At 34.6% G+C, this 22,393-nt stretch overlaps 1 protein-coding gene across 2 annotated transcripts in view; it reads right to left on the bottom strand.

Annotated features, from left to right (window-relative positions):
- The window catches only part of LOC140159095 (neuronal acetylcholine receptor subunit alpha-7-like), a 133,307-nt gene extending 111,799 nt beyond the window's left edge, over window positions 1-21,508 (bottom strand). The window contains exons 1-3 of one of the 2 annotated variants that reach the window (XM_072182440.1): window positions 21,213-21,508; window positions 20,001-20,033; window positions 13,072-13,223 (exon numbers count right to left, since the gene is read on the bottom strand). In XM_072182440.1, coding sequence (XP_072038541.1) covers window positions 13,072-13,223; window positions 20,001-20,033; window positions 21,213-21,285 — 258 coding nt within the window. In that variant the 5' untranslated portion in view covers window positions 21,286-21,508. The remainder of the gene's footprint in view (window positions 1-13,071; window positions 13,224-20,000; window positions 20,034-21,212) is intronic. The other variant, XM_072182441.1, reaches the window with a different exon arrangement.
- Between the last annotated feature and the right edge of the window lie 885 nt (window positions 21,509-22,393).

Raw genomic sequence — 22,393 nt, 5'->3', positions numbered from 1 at the left:
CTACCGAAAGAAATAAAAGAATGTCTGGGTGAACGATCTACCGGTCTGGAACTCATGTGAGTAAAGTTTGCAAAACCGGATACTCGCGTTCAGAATGATTTATATATCAAAATATAAGACCACATTCATATTCTAAACATGAACAATCAATAAAAGAAATACTCTGGTAGGAGGCAAAACCTGATAGACTTTTTAAGGGCTTTAAGATAACAGTTTTCCTCAGTTTCCCAATTGACAATGAATTCCCCAGTCCACAAAGGTCATCATCCTCATGGTCTTTGCACTTGCAAATTATTTTATCGTCAATAATAAATGCTGATTGGCTTGATCCATTGGCAAGGCCTTCGGATCAAATATGTTCTTGAAAAATGGCCTTAATACGACTACTATTATGGCATTTGAAGCAACGTCATGAAGATGAAATCATTTTGTAGTCAATATGTAACCTTTACACATTTAATTTTACTTCACTACTGCTAGAAATAACATTCAAATGGCTGGGTGAACGATCTACCCTCTGGAAGTAATATGTGTGAGTAAAGTTTGCGAAATCGGATACCCGCGTTTAGAATTTTTTTATATGTCAAATGTAAAACCAAATTCATATTCCAAACATGAACAATCAATAAAAGAAATACTATGAGATGAGGCAAAGCCTGACTGACTTTTTGAGGGTTTTAAGATAAGTTTTCCTATGTTCCCCAAACGACAATGACTTCCCCAGTCCAACAAGGTCACCGTGTCCTGGTCTTTGCACTTGGAAATTATTTTATCGTCAATGATAAATGCTGATCAGTGGCGTAGATGTCTTTTAACATGGGGAAGGGGCAGATAGGGTTGGAAAAAAGTTCAGTGAATCCAGCACATTTTAGCGACAGTATATAGCTTATGATATAAATGCCCTTGGGAAGTAGTATGTGTGAGTAAAGTTTACGAAACCGGATACCCGTGTTCAGAATTTTATATATCAAATATAAGACCAAATTCATATTCTAAACATGAACAATCAATAAAAGAAATACTATGATAGGAGGCGAAACCTGACTGACTTTTTAAGGGCTCTAAGATAACAGTTTTCTCAGTTCCCCAGTTACTTCCCCAGTCCAACAAGGTCATCCTCCTTATGGTCATGGTCTTTGAACTTGCAAATTATTTCTTAATTTTATCATCAATAATAAATGCTGATGGCCTTGTTCCATTGCTAGTGTAAGCAGTAAAGCAATTACTTTTTTTTATTTTTAAATATGCCTAAAAACCATAAAAGGAACATTTTTAATAGAAAATATCAGCTCATTTTACACTTTTCTGTTTATTTTGTGTGATATGTATACTTTTACATAATCATACTAGATATAGTCCGCTTCTTTAATACAACGCTATTTTTCTTATCTACCGTTAATTGAAAATTGTGTTTCTATTAAGTAAAAGGGCACAACACATCCGTGGTCTAATGAAGTTTTGTCTATCCCACATATAATCAATCCAATGTTCACTCCATTGCTTATTGTTTATTGCTTATTTCCTTCCAACACGGCGTTAATAAGAGCAAGCAAGATTTCCAATCCACGTTGAAATTACTTCACTATAGCCATGGGACTCCCAGATGTGTTAAACGATGGCACTCACTGGACTATATAATGTTGCTCTGTTGTTAGGTTAGCAGTGCCAATGTGTACCTCATACGACATGAGGAACAAACTCGGTCAAGGGTTTTAAGCATATGATATAACCCCAGGATTTAACCTGTAATGCATATCCGTTCTTACGTATGTTACTTATATGAATGGTTTATTTTTTTATACTTAAATTGCCTAGCAGTTCTTACTTTAGTTACAACTACGAAAAAAAATTGGAACATTAATCATATATTTTGTTAACGGGAAAAGGAAGAAACCCTGCTCGCTTAACCTTTTCTCCCAGACAATGATTACCATAATGCTAACAATTTGCTCGCTCCAAACCATCTGGAATACAGGTGAACAAATACCTTATTATTACTATTAAATCCGTATTACTACATGGTTAACATTGACACTTGATGATGCGGTAACCAACATTATCATTTACATGGCATCGCCTAACCTGACAAAATATTTAAAGTTCAATGCCTGCAAAGAATAATATTTATGCATGCGACAAACGAAGCAAAGATTCTTGAAAATTAAGAGAATAATATTCAAAATAAATATCCTGTAGCATAATTTTTTTGATTTTATATCATGTATTCTAATTCTATTGCGTCATTGAAACAAGTACCCTGGTAATGTGCGTTTTCCGGGGACAGGGTGTCAGCTCGAAAATATTTCGACAATCAAACTTTAGCACATGGTATTTTATTGCCACGCCCAACTACAAATTTGCTAATACGACACAAGCCTACATATGCACGCACGCAAAGCCACAAACAAACACGCCAACGCCCTTAACAAACAAGTAAATAAATTAATACACAAACGCTCAGCATCTTGTAAATATCTCTCTTCACGCGGGTGTCGACTGCAGACGACATGTTTCAAAAAATTTTCAAAAATTCAAAAATTTCAGAAATGTAAATATTCATGACCATATTTGGAATCAGCATAAAAAATGCATTAAAATGAGTACAAACAAGTCTAGTATTGGTTCAGTAGTTCTTAAGATAGCTCTTGATATTTTGAGAAAATATTTCAAAACTTGAACTTTTTCCGTTGAAGCGCATGGCTAGCATCCAGAGCATTAAGGAACGGTATTAAAATACTTATGTTTTAGTAGTAATATAGGGCTAATACTTTAAGCTGGAATACACTTCTTGTATATATATGTATAATGTCAGCTGCATTTGCAATTTAGTCATCCTTGTTAGAGATAACATCTTGAAAATGTAGGTGGGGTAACCATCATGTAGTTAGACTCCATGTCAGCTTGTACAAATTACTAAATCATTGATTTAAATACGAAATTGAGTTTATCAGGCTATTCCATTTAAAATCCACACTACCCCTGTGGACAATTTATCTTAAGTCTTCCATAGAGGAAGTATGAGTTTTCAATAAAATAGAAAATTGGGTAACTTCCATTTGAAAAACGTACTCCAGGTGCGGATGATATAGATAAAGATAAGTAAAGCCAGAATACAGAGGAGTATGGGTTGCAAAATGATTAACCCTGACTAATTACATTGGAAAAACATACTCCCCCTGTGGAAGATATTTCCTAAATCTTCCACAGGGGTAGTGTGGATTTTAGATGGAATAGCCCATTACTAGAGAACATTAATGATATCTACTATTTCCTTAAGCCTAATAGATTTTTTAGCGCTGAGAGGCAATATATTTTCCCCAAGCTTTAAACTGCTGAAACCAGTTAATCCACTAGGAGCCAGTGATTCGCAGAATTATAGCTTTTACATTTAGTGACGTTCTATCACTATGGACCACAATGGCCTCATCCCAATGGCATAGTTCAATAACCTCAATTAAATAATCATAGTGCAAAATTTGACCTCAAGTTGCCGAGTATGAGTTTTTGTACCCAGATTTTCGAAGGTCATTCAATAAAATGTACAAATGTACTGGGGTTAAAGAACTGTGCCCTGAGAGATGAACATGTTGTGGATCCTAGTGTATGTGCAAAGAACTGGTCGCATCATAATTAGCAGTCATATCTCGTGCTTAACATTCTGCGTGATATATAGCTTAACATATGTGTCATTCCGAAATAGCTATCACTAGCAGGATATGATATACGATGTCATTACTCACTTTTGTAAATAAATACTTCTGTCGAGCTGGAATTTGTGGTTTTATTCCAATCCATATATGAGAATAGACATTTGACAACATCGCTTATTAAAGGAAGTATAAACTGGTATAATTATGATACTTTTATCGAAATGGAATAATTGCCTCATTTAATCAACTTTGGATCAGAAGAACTGCAGAGCAAGTGAAACGAATAAGTTATAATAAAAACGAATAAGTTATAATAAAAACGAATAAGTTATAATAAAAACGAATAAGTTATAATAAAAACGAATAAGTTATAATAAAAACGAATAAGTTATAATAAAAACGAATAAGTTATAATAAAAACGAATAAGTTATAATAAAAACGAATCAGTTATAATAAAAACGCCAAATTCAATTTTAGATTTGCCATGATTTATTCCATTCTAATTTAATTGAACTTATCATTATAAGTAGTCATTTTCTCAAGCTATATGGTGTTGTTTTTGTTTTTTTGTCGTGACTATCACTACGCTCCGCCTGCTTATAGTACATTTGTCTTGATTAATAGGGTACATATAAGGTGCATGAATGTAAATATTATTTCAGAGAAGCTCAGAGAGAAGCTGTGCTTAGCATGCAAATAGAGGTATCAATCTGAAAATAGAATATTTAAAGTTATATTAGACTGAGGTGGTAAAGTGCTATTCAATTTAAAGTAAACACTCTCCCTGTGCAAGATTGGGCAATATCTTCAACAGGGGGAGTATGAAATTATAACGGAATTAGCACAATTAATCATCTCTATTTGAAACTCATCCTCCCTCTGTGGAAGATTCAGATTGAATATTTCTCAGAGGATGTATGACACTCAAATGGAGCTGCTAAATGTGTTGATTCCATTTGAAATTCATACTCCGCCTGTGGAAGATATTGCCAAAATCTTCCACAGGGGGCGTGTGGACTGTAAATAAAATAACACAATGTGGTTTTATCAATGGAAACTATGAAATAGAATAAGATAACCCTCTAGCCCTTATGATATATCACTGCAACCTATATTCAGTAAAAGTTAATCAATAATAGATTGAAAAGTTTAATTTGTCGAAAATTCATCGAAACAATCATCTCCATTCTTCGACAATCTACGTTCAAGAAGAAACGAATTGATCGTGTAAATTGATTACTCTTGGTCTATTGATCTACAACAAGGACGCAGATTATTTTTTGTACATATTCTATATCCTAACAAGGATCCCAATGAATTAGAAAAAGATGCCTTTACCGTAAGCAAACATAATTAAGAATATTATCCTTTAATTTAGCCAGCGTTAAATTTGACCAGTCTTTCATGAACCTATGGAATTACTTACATGACAACCCATAACATTTGCATTATATATTGTTAGCGATAAATCAAAGTACGTAGTTTACTAGCTGCATGCTTGGAATAAAATCAAAGCACTTTTTTACCTTCTAAACTCACTTTCGAGTCGAGTTATTCTATTTAAAGTACACATTTCATATGGAGGAAGATTTGAGAAATACCTTCCACAGAGGGAGTATGAATTTCTATTATATCACTTTACCTATATTCAATAGCAGTGGATCAATAATAGATTGAAAAGTTTAATTCGGCGAAAATTCATCGAAACAATCATCTCGATTCTTCGGAAATCTACGTTCAAAGAAGAAACGGTTAATCGTGTCAATACTCTTGGTCAGTTCTACAAGGACGCCGTTTTTTACTCATTTTATATCTTAACAAGGACTCCAATGAGTTAGAAAAAGATGCCTTTACCGCAAGCAAACATAATTAAGAATATTATCCTTTAATTTAGCCAGCGTTAAATTTGACCAGTCTTTCATGAACCTATGAAATCCCTTACATGACAACCCACAACATTTGCATTATATATTGTTAGCGATAAATCAAAGTACATAGTTTACTAGCTGCATGCTTGGAATAATATCAAAGAACTTTTTTACCTTCCAAATTCACTTTCAAGTCGAGTTATTCTATTCAAAGTACACATTCCTCTGGAGGAAGATTTGAGAAATACCTTCCACAGAGGGAGTATGAATTTCTATTATATTACTTCATCTATATTAAATAGCAGTGGATCAATAATAGATTGGAAAGTTTAATTTGTCGAAAATTCATCGAAACAATCATCTCAATTCTTCGACAAGCTACGCTCAAGAAGAAACGGTTAATCGAGTCAATTGATTACTCTCGGTCTGGTCTACAAGGACGCAGTTTTTTACTCATTTTATATCTTAACAAGGACCCCAATTAGTTAGAAAAAGACGCCTTTACCGCAAGCAAACATAATTAAGAATATCATCCTTTAATTTAGCCAGCGTTAAATTTGACCAGTCTTTCATGAACCTATGGAATTACTTACATGACAACCCACAACATTTGCATTATATATTGTTAGCGATAAATCAAAGTACGAAGTTTACTAGCTGCATGCTTGGAATAAAATCAAAGCACTTTTTTTACCTTCTAAACTCACTTTCGAGTCGAGCAGCTGCAAACATGTTAAAACTCTTTAAAATATGAAAGAGAAAAGAAGTTCGCGAGCTTATAGGCTCTTGAAATTTAGCAAACAAAGATCTTGCCCGCATATAGTAGTGTATCATGTTTACCTACGCGGCTAATATCGTGCCAGTATCGTTAAAATGTAAACACCTGTATCTTGAAGAAAAAATTTATAAAGTATTTAAGTACACACCTGTCACGATCATGACTGAGGAATGAATGAGATTTCTTGAAAAAAGAGAAGAAGAAGTAAGAAAACATGCTCCTTCTAATGTCCCAAAGATACTTGATTCTTCGTTAGTTTGCAATATAAGCTTATTGGTGGGTTACGTGACAGTATTACAGTGCAGAACAACCTGAACATATTATGTGATATAGCTATGATTTGGTTTTGATTAAAGTGTTGTAAATTTAGTATCACCTGCGTTTGGTTTGTGTCGGGGATGTTTGAAAAGGTGAAGGACTGAAGAGGTGTATGGAGGTTGTGGAGTGGGTATGTGTAGGCCTACGCGTGGAGTGGGATACGTAACTAACACATGGGTCAGTCCATGTCAAAACATACTGAGTGTACACCCACCCTCTTGGATTTTGCTCTCCATTGGCTCAGGGGTACCTTTCATGGACCCCTAGGTGAGGTCACAAGAAAAAAATTCAAATTCAATTTCGTTTCCGAATGGCGGGCCATCTAAGTTTGGCGACCTTGACCAAAATTGGGAATTTAAGGTGTCCAAATGACAAAGCGCTCTCTTTGAGAGGCATTTTCTTCTTAATTAAATCAGTTGTGACCCTCTTTTTGAATGTGGTCACTCACTGGCTGTGTCTGAAATGCCTAATGCCAAAAAAGATTGATTTCGGAATTTCGTTGGGATTTCAGGGGGGGGGTCAAAATCAGCACTTCGTACTGTTCAATCAAATTATCTTTGATTTTTAAGGACCCATGATAATGTCACAGTGCACTTATAGGTCCTAATTATGTTCAGAATGGATTAACCATGTGCCAATGTCTATGAGCAATTCAAAAAAAGAGAAATTTCTAGACCCCCTACAGAATTAGGCCCCCTAAAGTGGTTCAGCCACAAATGGCGCTTAAAATCGGCAAATTTTGACACCTAATAACTTTAGGTGTACACCAGATATGAATTTCTAGTCTTTTGCATCTGAAAGAATGTAGTCTAATGTTACTAGGAACATAAGATTTGTTTTGTATTTTTTGTGTTTTGATACTAAGTTGATGGTGCCAAAAATCCCAATTTTTGACAGGTTATGGGTACAAAATGTCAATTTTAACATACCCTTGTTTCTATTTTTGATCACTTTATAGCAAATTGTCTTATTTATCCTGTTATTACATAGTTAACAACATCCGATTTTGGTGATTTTGGTGTCTAATTATGTTTTCTTGCATGAGAAATACAACTACGCAACTTAAAAAACTGTACAAGGAACCAATGACCTCCTTATTACAATATGGATGCTTTTGGCAGCCATGTTGCAAAAGAGGGTCATCGGTTCCTTGTATAGTTTATTAATTTGCTTAGTTGTATTTCTCATGCAAGAAAACATATATAATAAATTACCAAAATCAGACGTTGTTAACTATGGTCAGAATTCAAAAAGGTCGTTGACCTATGAACATTTTTCGTCATAGCGCCCTCCTGAAAGGTCTGACACATAACAAACTATACATTTTTGGAATCCTCATGACCATACGAGTAATTTGATATATTACTTGACATAATTGGGAGCATTCTGAAAATTTGACCCCCATAACCTGTACTTTGCATGTGCATCGTTGCCAGGAAGTGCATTTTTGACCAAATTAAAAATCCATACAGAGGATTAGAAAGTAGTTTTTTCTTATTACTTGACTCAAGAGCAACTTGAAATATCAGGATAAATAATACAAATGGCTATAAAGTGATCAAAAATATAAAAAAATATCATACTAAAATTGGTATTTTGTACCGTATCCTGTATGCATGGTATGTTAGGCAAAAATGACTATTTTTGAAAGCGTCAACTTAATACTAAAACACAAAAAAATACAAAACAAATCTTATGTTCCTAGTAACATTAAACTACATTCTTTCAGATGCAAAAGACTAGAAATTCATATCTGGTGTACACCTAAAGTTATTAGGGGTAAAAATGTGCCGATTTTAAGCGCCATTTGTGGCTGAACCACTTTAGGGGTGGCCTAAAATTCTGTAGGGGTCTAGAAATTTCTCTTTTTTTGAATTGCTCATAGACATTGGCATATGGTTAATCCATTCTGAACATAATTAGGACCTATAAGTGCACTGTGACATTATCATGGGTCCTTCAAAATCAAGATAATTTGATTGAACAGTACGAAGTGCTGATTTTGACCCCTCTGAAATCCCAACGAAATTCCGAAATCTATCTTTTTGGCATTAGGTATTTCAAACACAGCCAGTGAGTGACCACATTCAAAAAGAGGATCACAACTGATTCAATTAAGAAGAAAGTGCCACTCAAAGAGAGCACTTTGTCATTTGGACCCCTTAAATTCCCAATTTTGGTTGAGGTCGCCAAACTTTGATTGCCCGCCATTCGCAAACGAAATGGAATTTGAATTTTTTTCTTGTGACCTCACCTAGGGATCCATGAAAGGTACCCCTGAGCCAAAGGAGGGCAAAATCCAAGAGGGTGGGTGTACACTCAATCTGTTTTGACATGGACTGACCCACATGCTTTGTGTGACTATCACAATAGTTTTGAGCTGAGACCATGACCCGATCCTGAAACTCAATACTTGTTTCATTCAGGCACTAAAAATCGTAAATAAAATTCGTTATTTGTTAATGTTTGTTGTGATCGTTTTTTAAGTTTTCAAACAAAACATTATATAACGGTCAATTCTAGACCTGGACAATACCCACAGCTATCACACTAATATATATTAAATGTTTAGATATTTTTAACATAGATTTTCGTATCTTTATCAATTTATTTATCATTTTTATTATTTGTGGGCAAATTGAGGGCGCTATTTACATATGTTCTAAATTGCATTTAGCCAAATGATATAAATTATTCTTTACATTTCATGATAATAAGTTCTTTGAAAATTGCCTTGCTATTTGTTACCCCTTTTCGGATGTTTTAATGCCATTATATCAGTGTGTAGACCTTGTAAAGACGAAAACACGATTTAATTCAAATAGCGCCATCAGTTTTCACTTTTTCTTTAAAATGACGTAGTTTTACATGCCATCAAACAAACAATGCTTGTATGAGCTTCTTTTTTTTAACTGGGAGCGTCTTTGTATGTTTATTAGTGTGCGTGAGTCTGTAAATAGTTGGTTGGGTGTGGTTATAACGAACATACGGTATGCTATGTATGACTGTTGAAATATTTTTGAACTGAGACCCAGGATCCGGAAAACGCACATTACTAAGATAGTTGTTTCATTAAGCATCAAATTACACTGCCACGGATAATAACTGAATATGAGCCGTATTAAACTTAATCACGAAAATGTGAAACTCTGAAATTTATATCTCACCGCTAGCTCACTTTCTATCTTCTGCTAACCCCCCTCCCCCTTAAGAATGTATTTGTGTGTGGTGGTGGTGGTGGTGGTGGAGGGGGTACGTGTGTGTGTTTGTTGCTTTTGTATACAGATGGATAGACTAAGTACTACCATATGTTGTTTATGACTGTCGAAATATTTTTGAGTTGAGACCCTGGCTCCGGAAAGCGCACATTGCTTGGGTATTTTGTTTCATTGAAGCATCGGAATTCAAAATTCGTATCAGATGTACTTTTTCTTCAGAGTACGGTGTGTGTTGTGTATGTGTCTACAAAAATCATGAATGTGTGTGTAACTATCATTATGTTATGTGGGATTGCTGAACTAGTTTTGACCTGAGGTCCTGGCTCCGGAAACGCATCATAGCATGGTACTTATTTTCAATAAGGCACTAGAATAATTATATATTTAAAAAAATCAAGATAAATATTCGATCTGAATTGATTGTTTGTGTGTTGGGTGTGTGTGGTATGGTGCTTAGTGGTGGGATGTTTGTAAAGTATGCTTGTGTATGTTTGCAATTACCAAATATCATGCTATGTACGACTTAAAATATTTTTGAGCTGACAACCTGTCCCCGGAAAACGCACATTGTAGTAGTAATCTTGTTTCGTTGAGACACCAATACTATTTGTATTTGCAAATTTATCTATAATGTTAATACCAAACGCATTTAACTTCCATGAAATTAATCTTTCTTTCTTTGTTAATTATAATAGCTACAACAATCTGTGTTTATTTATACACATTAATATGAAGTTTTAGCTAGAATAATGAAAGTAAATATTTAACCAAGTAATGAAGATAAATGTCATTGACACAGTATGCTCATCAGTTCAAGGTCTTTTCACACATAGCAAAGTCGCGAGAAATTTCCTGGCGATATAATGGGATTCGTCAAATGGCAATGAAAGGTATCAAGATAATGAGGTAGAAGGTATTTATACCAGAGTCACAAAATGCATACTAAGCCCGTTTGTACTAGGTTGAAGGTTTTATAGTGTGTCCCAAAATAGTTCATACCCTTTACATTAAACTTTCCATTATATTTTGAGTTTTTGTTGAACTGCAACATGATAAACTTATCTGTGATATCAACTTTAGAAAAAAAATACTAATAAAAATAATAGCTGAAAGTTACTAAAAATAAAACAAACATTGAACAAAAATGTAGTGATATCTTATGTGATAACATTGTAGAGGTTGTAGCATGTAATAATCATATGGAGACAGCCTGTAGTGTAGATTTTAAAGCATAATCACGAAAATGTGAAATTCAAAATTTTATCTCGCCGCTAGCACATCTGCGCGAAAAAGAAATTAACACTAGTGTGTCTTCAGTATACCCAATTGCCCTTGAAATGAAACTCTGATAATCTTGGAGTTAAAGGGTCATTCACATGTATACTTAGATATAGTAGCGGATACAGGCTGTATCAAAATGATTGGTACCCATCAATTTTTAGTGATATAAACATCACTGCCACATCAAAATGCAACATAAGATCAACATAATTTGTTGATGAATGTGATAAACAGTCATATAACTACAAATTATGTTCATTTTAAGAAGATTGCATTTGGAAGAGGCAGGCTTTTCAATAACCATCAATTCTGATGGGTACCAATCATTTTGATACAGCCTGTATATTGATGCTCAGTATACATCACTTTCTAGATATTTATTAACTTGTAAACAAATGAAGTCCAGGTTTAGGCACGATTTGGTTTGGAAAATAGCACTAGGTTCTTGTGATACATTTTTCAAAAAATATCAAAAGCTATCTCAAGAACCACTGAACCAATACAGGGCTTGTTTGTACTCATTTTAATGATTTTTCATGCTTATTCCAAATATGGTCATTCAGATATACAATTCTTAAATTTTTTAAATTTTTAAAGAAAATTTTGAATTTGTCGTCTGCAGTCGACACTCGAGTGCATTAAGCATTCTCATCTGCGAGGACACAGTTCTATAACCCCTATATCTTGTACATTCGTAGAATGAACTTTTAATACGTTAGGTACAAAAACTCATAGTCCATTATATAGCATGAGGTGAAGTTCGGAACTCTCAGTGTTGAATGTTTGTTAATTCAATGTGGAATTGGAAATGAGGCTATTTTGGCATATGGTGTAGGTATCAGAATGTGCCAATAAATGTAATCTTATAGACATAAAAAATGGCAACCATTGCAAAATACGATTCCTTGGAATCTGTTTAGCATCAGTGTAGCTTGTCTACCTTCATATGAAACGATTTGGTCCAGCAAATTGGCCATTACATTACATTCAATAGGACTATTGGGATTAATAAAAAGACGCCTTTACATGACTGTGACGTTTAATTAGCAACCTTCTATCACACGTATCTTCGTTTTAATAACATTTGAATTGCTAGGTGAATCAATCGGTCAAGCTAGATTTGAATTCATTCTAATAGTTTCATTTTATTCGGTGTATCTATACTTTCATTTTATACATTTATTTTTCTGTATTATTTATCTATTAATTTATTTATTTATATATTTATTTATTTATTTATTTATTTATTTATTTATTTATTTATTTATTTATTTATTTATTTATTTATTTATTGTAAGAAATTACAGTGAAACCATCACTAGATACAGTGCTCAACTATAAAATATAGGAACGAAACTTATAATTATACTAGTGAAATTAACACATAGCAATACAAATTTGTTTCGTATAGATGATTTGACCCATCCACACTCTTCAGTTGCAATGTAGAGAATGACCACATTGAATACATTGCAACATTCTCCACGTTGCAACTGAAGAGTGTGGATGGGTCAAACCATCTATACGAAACAGATTTGTATTGCTATGTGTTAATTTTCACTAGTATAATTATACATTTCGCTTCTATATTTTATAGTTGAGCACAGTATGGTTTCACTGTAATTTCTTACAATATAAATAAATAAATAAATAAATAAATAAATAACAAGTATAATTATTTGTTTATTTATTTATTTATTTATTTATTTATTTATCACGGTAACTATTTATTTATCATTGATTTTTGCATATATTTATTTGTATAAAAATTTAAAATTTTAAAATTTTACAAATAAAAGGTAGTAAATTTACCTATATATATGGCCATTTTCCTTTTTCATAATATAGTACCCTATAGTATAACAAATACAATTCAAAGGGAACACACTAGGTATATGCATTTCATAGTTGGGTGGAACTTGAACTCATGTAATCTTGAAAGTTTACTCATACTTACCACATCCATTAACTGGTTAAGAGTTAGTCCCAGCTTCACAACGACTGCATTACCCCCAGGGTCGGTGGGCAATGCCAAATCTCTCTGTGGGAATTTTTTTTTGTCCAGGAGATAGTCGAGCAGCTCACGTTCCATCGATCCTGGTCGCGTGTCTATGTACCAGATGGTTAGAGATAAAGCGAGACAAATCAATGGTAACAACAGATTCTTCAATGTACCATCATCAATATTATACCAGGTCCTATGATAAAAGGGTGTATCTTATATATACTTCATTAACATGTTACTTACTTTTGTTATAGCTTAAGTTAATGTTTTTTCAATGACCTCACATGGTTAAAGGATGTAACTTGTAAGGACAATAAGAGAAAGATACATTCCTAGAAATACCAACGTAATAAAAAAAATACAGTAGCAACAATATATATTCAAAGTTAGACTACCTTTTGAATAGAGAGAGCGTAAACAATTCAAAGTTACACCTTCCGGAACAGAAGTCGTTACTCAGAAGGCAATCGTCAGACGACACGGCAATTTGGCTGGACGACCATCTCCTTGGAATGGAAGAATTTACATTCCATGGTGTCAACAGCCAAATTAATCTCTCTCTACGTTGCAAGCTTTTCCCATGTGAGTCAAATAGAAAAGTTAACCTCAACTATGACAAAGGGAAGCATGTTGTTAGTGATGTAACTAGAATAAACACCCTTTTACCATAATCATGATAATAGGGGCGCATTTGTATTTCAGTAAGAATTATCATCAAAATGGTGAACAAAGCCAAATACAATCTAAAAATCACTGAACGGTTTGTTGTTTTTTGTTGTTTTTTTGTTTGTTTTGTTTTGTAAATGGTACTCTGATTAGAGAAAAAATAAACCACTAAAAAGTGATGTTATTAATTTTCAGAATCTTAATTCATTCTACAATTGATTTTACATTTTAAATTTGATTAAAAAAACCATGTTGATGAAAACATTTGTAAACACCAAAAAATCTATTTTAGAATGTAAATCTTTAAATTCATTATAACTTGTAATCGTCCAATAATGTTTGCACAACACAACCTTAATTTTCTTCTTTTGGTAGATTCCAATTGCCTTTTACAAACGATAGTGATCCTGGCAATTGAATGTTTTTATTTTTTTATTTTACATGTGATAAATTTTGATATAATATATTTCATTTAGGCAACCTTAACTACTTTTTTTTTCAATATAATTCGATTTTACGGTGCTAACACTGCAATTAAAACATCAATCAATAACAAATGCTGTAATCAAATTGCGATATTAATTGAATTAAATTAACAATATAATGTGCTTATTTATTATCTTATAATAATTAATTATAAGATGAAATGGCAACAGAACATGCCTAGTATGTGTGGATCAAGAGGGGGTATATCATAACCATATCACCAGCAAGACAGATGCAAAGGGCTTTTCCATATATATACCTATACTCTTGATGTGCTATACGTGTTCATGCATACAAATTAAACAGAACTTACACAGATTCAGTTGCATTTAATTACCCAGATTTGTTGCAAATAAATCCACTGCGGGCATAGATATCAATCATTCACAGTTAAAGATTATATATAGGCTGAGTGCAACACTCAATACAATAAATTCAGGCATGACGTTACTATATCCACTATCAAGTTGAGAGATGGACTTTTAATTCATGGGAACTTAATAAAAAAAGGCATAGATATGTTAATGAAAATGGTAAGCTAAGATGTACATAAGAGCTGCATGAGAGGAATTATCCCATTAAAATTAAAAGAAAGAAAATCAGGTTTGCTTGGGGGAGAAAATAAAAGGAACAATTAAAGCCAGATGTCTGCTTCGCATTAGTGGAAATGTTCAGCATTCGTTTTGCTGATGGACACGTTTCAAGTTTGGCATTTGAGAACTGTCAATTACTTTAATACTGATCAACATGCAAACTGACACTAAAATTATATAACCTCTGTCAGGGATTATTTCCTTTTAAGAATTACTTTTTCATGGAAGCGCCATTTTAGAATATCTTAAATGGCATTATATAATATAGCAATCTCGGTCACCGCTAACAAGAAGACATGGTTCAGAAACCTTTAAAATAAGTTGCTCCCGACAAGGCCAGAAGGCAGGAATCATACTGGCATCGTATAATTATAGTACTACTTCTGCTCCGGGCAGACTACTGCTTACAACAAAATAAGAAAGCGCGCCAAACGATGTCGCGTGTACTAGTAATCTGTTGAATTTGGATTATCTCGACAATTCAGTGATCAAAGGCTGTGCTTCAAATCTGATATAAATGTTCACTTACTCTAATTGTAATAAAGATGCAAATAAAATGTATCAATTAACAAATAACGCTGATTAATTTCTTACTTAGTGAAGAGCCATTTATAGTTTGCTTAAAAGAACAACAAGTCCGTACTGTCAACATTACTACTGCTATGAAAAATTTGGCCACAATGCTAATGAAATACTTCCACGTAAAGAAAAAAAACTGGAACGATAATGGAATTCGTGAAATATTAGCACTCGCCTCATTCAAGACATCCAAGTTTGTATTAAATCAATAGCGCCAGAAGTGATATATAGTATGCCTCGGGACATTGGTATGCCCGGCCGACTACTCAGGTATAGTCTCCACATTGATGATGAGAGAAACGTGAAACTTGAAGCTTCCCTATATTGTCGAGACCAGCTGCCAAAAAGAAAACTGTCGCTAATGAAATAGCTCCAGAATTAAAAGAAATCGATGAATAATTCATGTTCAATTTACATTTTCTATAAATTAAGAGCCCAAACAGCTCGGAGCGTACAAGTTCAATATCCGATTCTTGTATCATAAAATATACAAATTTGGACTACTTTCATCTACGATCCATATCATTGCTTTTGTAGCAATATTTCGTCCGTTCAGACATGGATTCTTAGCGAGCTTGAGATGCTTTAGTGTTTGTGTATCGATTATATAAGCTTAAATATGATTTACCCAGTGTCTAATGGAAAGCCTTACCAGTTCGCCTGCATGTGTGTATTCAACGAGACAAACCTTAATCTAAGCAGGGTTTGTAGCAACACCCTTCGGTTCTTCGTGCACTGTGCTAAAACGCAAAATCAAAGCAACCAAATGGCTCTGTTGTGGGCTCACGATTTGTGCACTGTCCTAAAACGCAAAATCAAGGCAACCAAATGGCTCTGTCTAATTGTGGGGTCACGCTTTGTGCACTGTCCTAAAACGCAAAATCAAGGCAACCAAATGGCTCTGTCTAAATTGTGGGGCCCGCTTTGTGCACTGTGCTAAAACGCAAAATCAAAGCAACCAAATGGCTCTGTCTCATTGTGGGGACACGTTTTGTGCACAGTGCTAAAACGCAAAATCAAAGCAACCAAATGGCTCTGTCTAAATTGTGGGGCCACGCATTGTGCACTGTGCAAAAACGCAAAATCAAAGCAACCAAATGGCTCTGTCTAATTGTGGGGACACGCTTTGTGCACTGTGCTAAAACGCAAAATCAAAGCAACCAAATGGCTCTGTCTCATTGTGGGGACACGCTTTGTGCTCTGTTCTAAAACGCAAAATTAAAGCAACCAAATGGCTCTATCTAATTGTGTGGTCACGCTTTGTGCACTGTGCTAAAACGCAAAATCAAAGCAACCAAATAGCTCTATCTAATTGTGTGGTCACGCTTTGTGCACTGTGCTAAAACGCAAAATCAAAGCAACCAAATGACTCTGTCTAATTGTGTGGTCACGCTTTGTGCACTGTGCTAAAACGCAAATCAAAGCAACCAAATAGCTCTATCTAATTGTGGGGTCACGCTTTGTGCACTGTGATAAAACGCAGAATCAAAGCAACCAAATAGCTCTATATAATTGTGGGGTCACGCTTTGTGCACTGTGCTAAAACGCAAAATCAAAGCAAGCAAATGGCTCTCTCTAATTGTGTGGTCACGCTTTGTCCACTGTGCTAAAACGCAAAATCAAAGCAACCAAATGGCTCTCTCTAATTGTGTGGTCAGCCTGGTCACGCTTTGTGCACTGTGCTAAAACGCAAAATCAAAGCAACCAAATAGCTCTATCTGATTGTGGGGTCACGCTTTGTGCACTGTGATAAAACGCAGAATCAAAGCAACCAAATAGCTCTATCTAATTGTGGGGTCACGCTTTGTGCACTGTGCTAAAACGCAAAATCAAAGCAAGCAAATGGCTCTCTCTAATTGTGTGGTCACGCTTTGTCCACTGTGCTAAAACGCAAAATCAAAGCAACCAAATGGCTCTATCAAATTGTGTGGTCACGGTTTGTGACCATATTAGCGATATAATGACCCGTCCTGCCGCGAAGTAGGACATGCATTACATATCATCAATCTCGAGGGTATGGATAGTTGAAACCTCAAGATCATGACTTTCTTTTTGCTCTTAACTGTTTTATGTTGGACACTGCAATCTTGGTTTTCATAATATTTTTCTCTTTTGTATTTAGCGAAACAAGTCGATGATTACATGCATGTTCGATTTTAAGCCGAATTTTTGCTGATAATTTGTTTCTATACTCATCAACGTGATCAAGGACATCATAATTTCACGACCTAAGGCTCAATGCAGACGTCATTGTGACGTCATATAGGGAAACTGTTGTAATTATTTTGGTATCAATGGATTAAAGAGGCTCTTGGTTATATATTTGGGTAATATAACAGCATGAGATACTTAGTTAAGAAAATTTAAGAATTATGCAAAATAGATGCGTTAAGACAATATATTATGTGTAAAGCATTCTTTTGGTGGATTTATGCACGCCAACTATAACGTTTAATTTTCCCATCAACATGCGTGTTCTACGAATGTCAGTGAATGGGTAGTTTTCCTATTCAACTAAAAAGTAGATAGTGTCTTTATTTTTACATTTTAATCAATGCTTTAAAGTGCAAAATTTTAGCATTTTTTTCAAAAGCCAATATGACTTGAGGTAAAAGCTTAAAGTTTTATAACTTAATTTTTATTCACATCGTGAATGTAAAATCGATTTTGTATGAAGGGGTACGTGTGCGCATGTATTGATGGGAATGTAGATTTGCAAGTTGTATGTCATGTGAAGGTAAAGGGTGGCTTGCTGGTTATCGGTGTAAGGCTGGATGGATGTGTAGATTAGTCATGAAAACGTGAAAGGCTTCATTTGGTTATAAGTGTATGATTTCTTTTCTCACCAATGCTTAATTTCAAGGCTTAATGAAACGTGAAATTTGTTCCCCCAAGACAAAATGTAGTATCTGTGAACACGTTACAATACAGGTACATCCTTGTTACTTGGGCGACAGGTGTTTTTTGAATCAATCTGCACTCCCAATGTAAAACGAAGTATCTGATAGTAATAAGCAAATCAGATATTGTCTTTTTACTTGGAAGGTTGCTTATGAATAAGTCTGTTCTCCCAATGTAAAACAGAGTATCTAATGGTAATTAGCAAAGCAAATACTATCTCTTTACTTAGAAAGTAGTAAGTGCTCTCCCAATGTAAAACGGAGTATCTGATGATAATAAGAAAAGCAAATACTGTCTTACTACTTGGGAGACTCTGTCTGCTCATAACATCAAATGCAGTATCTACGTGAAAATGGGCTATTCCGTTTGTAATCTACACTCCCCCTGTGGAAGGTTTACCTAAAGTCTTCCACAGAGGGAGTGTGGGTTTCGAATAGAACAGAACTTCCATTTGAAATAGTCACTATGAGTTGTGGAAGATATAGGTAAATCTACATACAGGGGGGAGTATGGGCTTCAAAATGATTAACTCTGACCAATTACATTTGAAAAACATACTCCCCCTGTGGAAGATATTTCCAAAATCTTCCACAGAGGTAGTGTGGATTTTAACTGGGATAGCCCAATAACATAACAGATATTGAACTGAAGGCATATGTTTTGAAATAAAGTGCCCAAAAGTAAAATGTATTATCTGCTATCAATAGATACAAAAAGCAGATATATGGAAGAAAGAAATCATACACCCATCGTAAGCAATTAATTCATAGCGTCTTTCAAACATGTATCTTGTTATATGCTTTTGCGTTTCCTGGAGCTTTAAATTCAAAATGCAAGCAATGTTATTTTAAACAAAAATCACATAAATTGCCCGATCCTGCAAATGGATTGCTAATTAACTGATCTCTATAACGGCCATATATTGTCGCATCGCATCGCAGAAAAAGACACTATAATCACAATTAATGCACATAATACGTCCAAAGTGCTAATTTGCATTTTTTTCCTGATAAATGATTGATTCAATTTAACTCGACAAAATTCACAAGCCTGCTCTATCAGCCAACATGAGGTTTTTTTTACATTCTAAGAGCGCGCAATCGAGCGAGAGATGCCAGAGACAGTAGCGAAACCGGTCGAACATATTTTACGATACACCTAGGCTTCGGATACGGATACAAAAGGCTGTTATTTACCACACATGTGTTATATCAGAGCTTGGGAACAGCACAGTCCATTTTTAAGGCAAATCGATATTAAAAAAGATTCATGCCAAACATCTAGCAGCGAAGAATAACATTTCCAGTAATGCGTAGCGTCGTCTGAAGGATAAAGTTATGTAGTTTTCTTATATATAAACTTGCAAACTGATTATATAGTCGAAAACAAAAAAGGAGGGTTAAATAGTGTGTACAATACGTAATATATAAAGAGGCGTTCACTGAAGACAAGTTCAGTCCCAAGCATGTACGCAGTCAGAAATGCAGAGATGAACCATGCCCCATGCGAGTCATGCAGTGGTGTTACATGGTGATTATCTGTAAGTAGAACCATTAGATTGGTTTAGATTTGTCAACAAAAGCTGATATATAAACATAAAATTGAAAAGGAGGAAAATGGCGAGCTATTTTGCAGATGACGAACGGTCGGTCTCACCTGATGGGAGCTCATCTTCGGTGGCGCAATGTGCTGATACCCAACGTGAAATCAAAATGCAAGAAAAAAATGCAAGAAAATGGAAAGAAGAAACCAGGTCGTCATAGCAACAATATACCATGATAAAATCAACAGTATTCTTGATTATATAATGTTGAAGAGAACTCTGTATATTATACTCAGATTTGTGCATAGCTTTTTTTTTTGAATGTGTGAAACGAATCCAAAATAAATAACAGCCATTTGACGTGCAAGTGAAATGTTTGCGTTTTCTGGCATAAAATGTTGAGATGACAAAATGTGCATAAATATGAATGAAGTGTAAACAATATTCTTAAAGTACATTCATAAATACATTCAAATTTATTAATGCAAATCTGATTTTATTTCTTTTCTTTTTTAGTAGCGTGTGTTCAACAACTTTATGCAGTCAATATATTCACATTCAAAGCACGGTTTCTGTTAAATGTATTATATTCATATTCAAAATGTGTTGTCCACAAAAATGTGTTCCATTAAAAAGCTTCACAAACCTCTGAATGCATACGTCATGTACGTGACGAAAAATATTTTGTCACTTTTTAGATGCAGACAGTTTCGTTTTATCACACATTATAGTAATTGTCACGCGCAAATCGAAAATAGTATATAAAAAATTATAACGTTCCTCTCTAAACCTAAGTATAAACTTCATCTAGGGGAGAAACTGCTTTCTACAAATTAGAAATAACAAACAAAATTATTAGTTTCCGTTTATGTCGCCATACGAGGAACAGGGTATAGAGTCGTGCGCGGGAGCAACATAATCCGGTCCGTATAAGAGGGAAAAATCGAACACGCAATTAACCCGAAGCCAACTTGTTTCTGCTTTATCTTGGTTTCATCTTGGGGCGATTTTTGTACAAGTGTACAAGGAAAAAGGGGGTTGATTTCCTAACAACATAGTGGTGGCAATGGAAACGGTATCTATAGGTACTTAGCTCTATCTAGTAGTGGCATTATAAGGATTGCTTGCTAGCTTTGCATGCGTGAGTGTAACGAACAGAAGGGATTCGGACTCGGGTCGTCTTCGTGCAGTGCAACGCAATTGGAGCTGTGGGTTTTCTTGCTGCTCACTGCTGCTGTAAAGATACTTTTTTTTCTGTTAAAATGCCGTGGTAAAAAATAGCCATGAGAACAACATTCAAAATATACAATGAAATAGAAACATACCTCTTGGGAACAGAAGTAATATACATCCCGTTAGAAAAGCAAATTTACCCGGTCCTCCGTTTCTTGATATCATCTCAAAAAGTAGCAAAAACGTATGTGTAGACTACCCATATAACATATTAAATCAAAACCATCACGTTTATGTTGATCAATACAAATTGGTTAAGGCAGCATTAAGTTATCGTATTATGTATTTATCCATAACATGTGTGTCTGGCGACTGGATGAATGGGTAACAGCAGCACTTTTTCGTGTGTGTGTGTGCACCAACTATACGTCAACCTTATTCACAGCTCAGAGCGCCAATCACGATAGATTCCGCTTCACTAAAAACTTGCTGATTTACACGCATGCGTTAAGCACTACCAGACTGGAATACGAACCGGACGGTAGAGTTGCATGCATGCTCTACCGGATATTATGTTTTTATGAATTTAAGGTCTGTTCCAGACTGATGACATGCCCCATGTGAGACAAGAAAAGTGATAAATGTACACTCGATGATTTGCTAAGTGTTTTTACAAGGGTCATGGCATATTCAAAAATTTCCTATGCATGGGTAATAGAATTCGGAGATTTGTGTCTTGCGTAACAAAGAAATGATAATGAAGATGAAAACCGCAATATCAGAGGTTTTGTATTGTCCTCTTTGTGATATGCAAATTCTACCAATGCCCCGTCCGCTTTATTGAAAGCTTCCGTATTGTATAATTAAATTAGATAAATTGCATTTTTCTAATTTCCTTTTTTCGTTGAAACCGAATCTGTACAAGCTTTCTTAAGTTTCTTGCCAATTTTACTATAACTGTGGTGATGAAGAGGTTAAGAAATTATGCCGATGACCGCTGGGAAGGTAGACAAGTAGGTCGGCAGGTGGACTAACAACATTTTTGACATTAACAATTACATGATACATATTGTTGTAGTTATCTATGTTTCCTCTGACGTCTGTAACACATCATTAATGCGTTGATTTTTTTATATTGTCAATAACTATCAACATGTTAAATTCTAAAATTCTTCATAGGTTAAATATGAAAGTATGGTTTAATACAAACATAATGATTTTCAAGGTCACCTTTTAAGTACTACTAAATATTATTGCTGCTGTCATTGACTGGACTCATGAATAATAAGCTACGTAACATACCTACTTATCATGTTATACTTATAAGAACGCC

Source organism: Amphiura filiformis, chromosome 8 (assembly GCF_039555335.1).
Source record: "Amphiura filiformis chromosome 8, Afil_fr2py, whole genome shotgun sequence".
NCBI classification, from domain to species: Eukaryota; Metazoa; Echinodermata; class Ophiuroidea; order Amphilepidida; family Amphiuridae; genus Amphiura; species Amphiura filiformis.
Note: the sequence above shows the minus strand (reverse complement) of the source record. Positions and strands in the feature narration are given on the sequence as shown.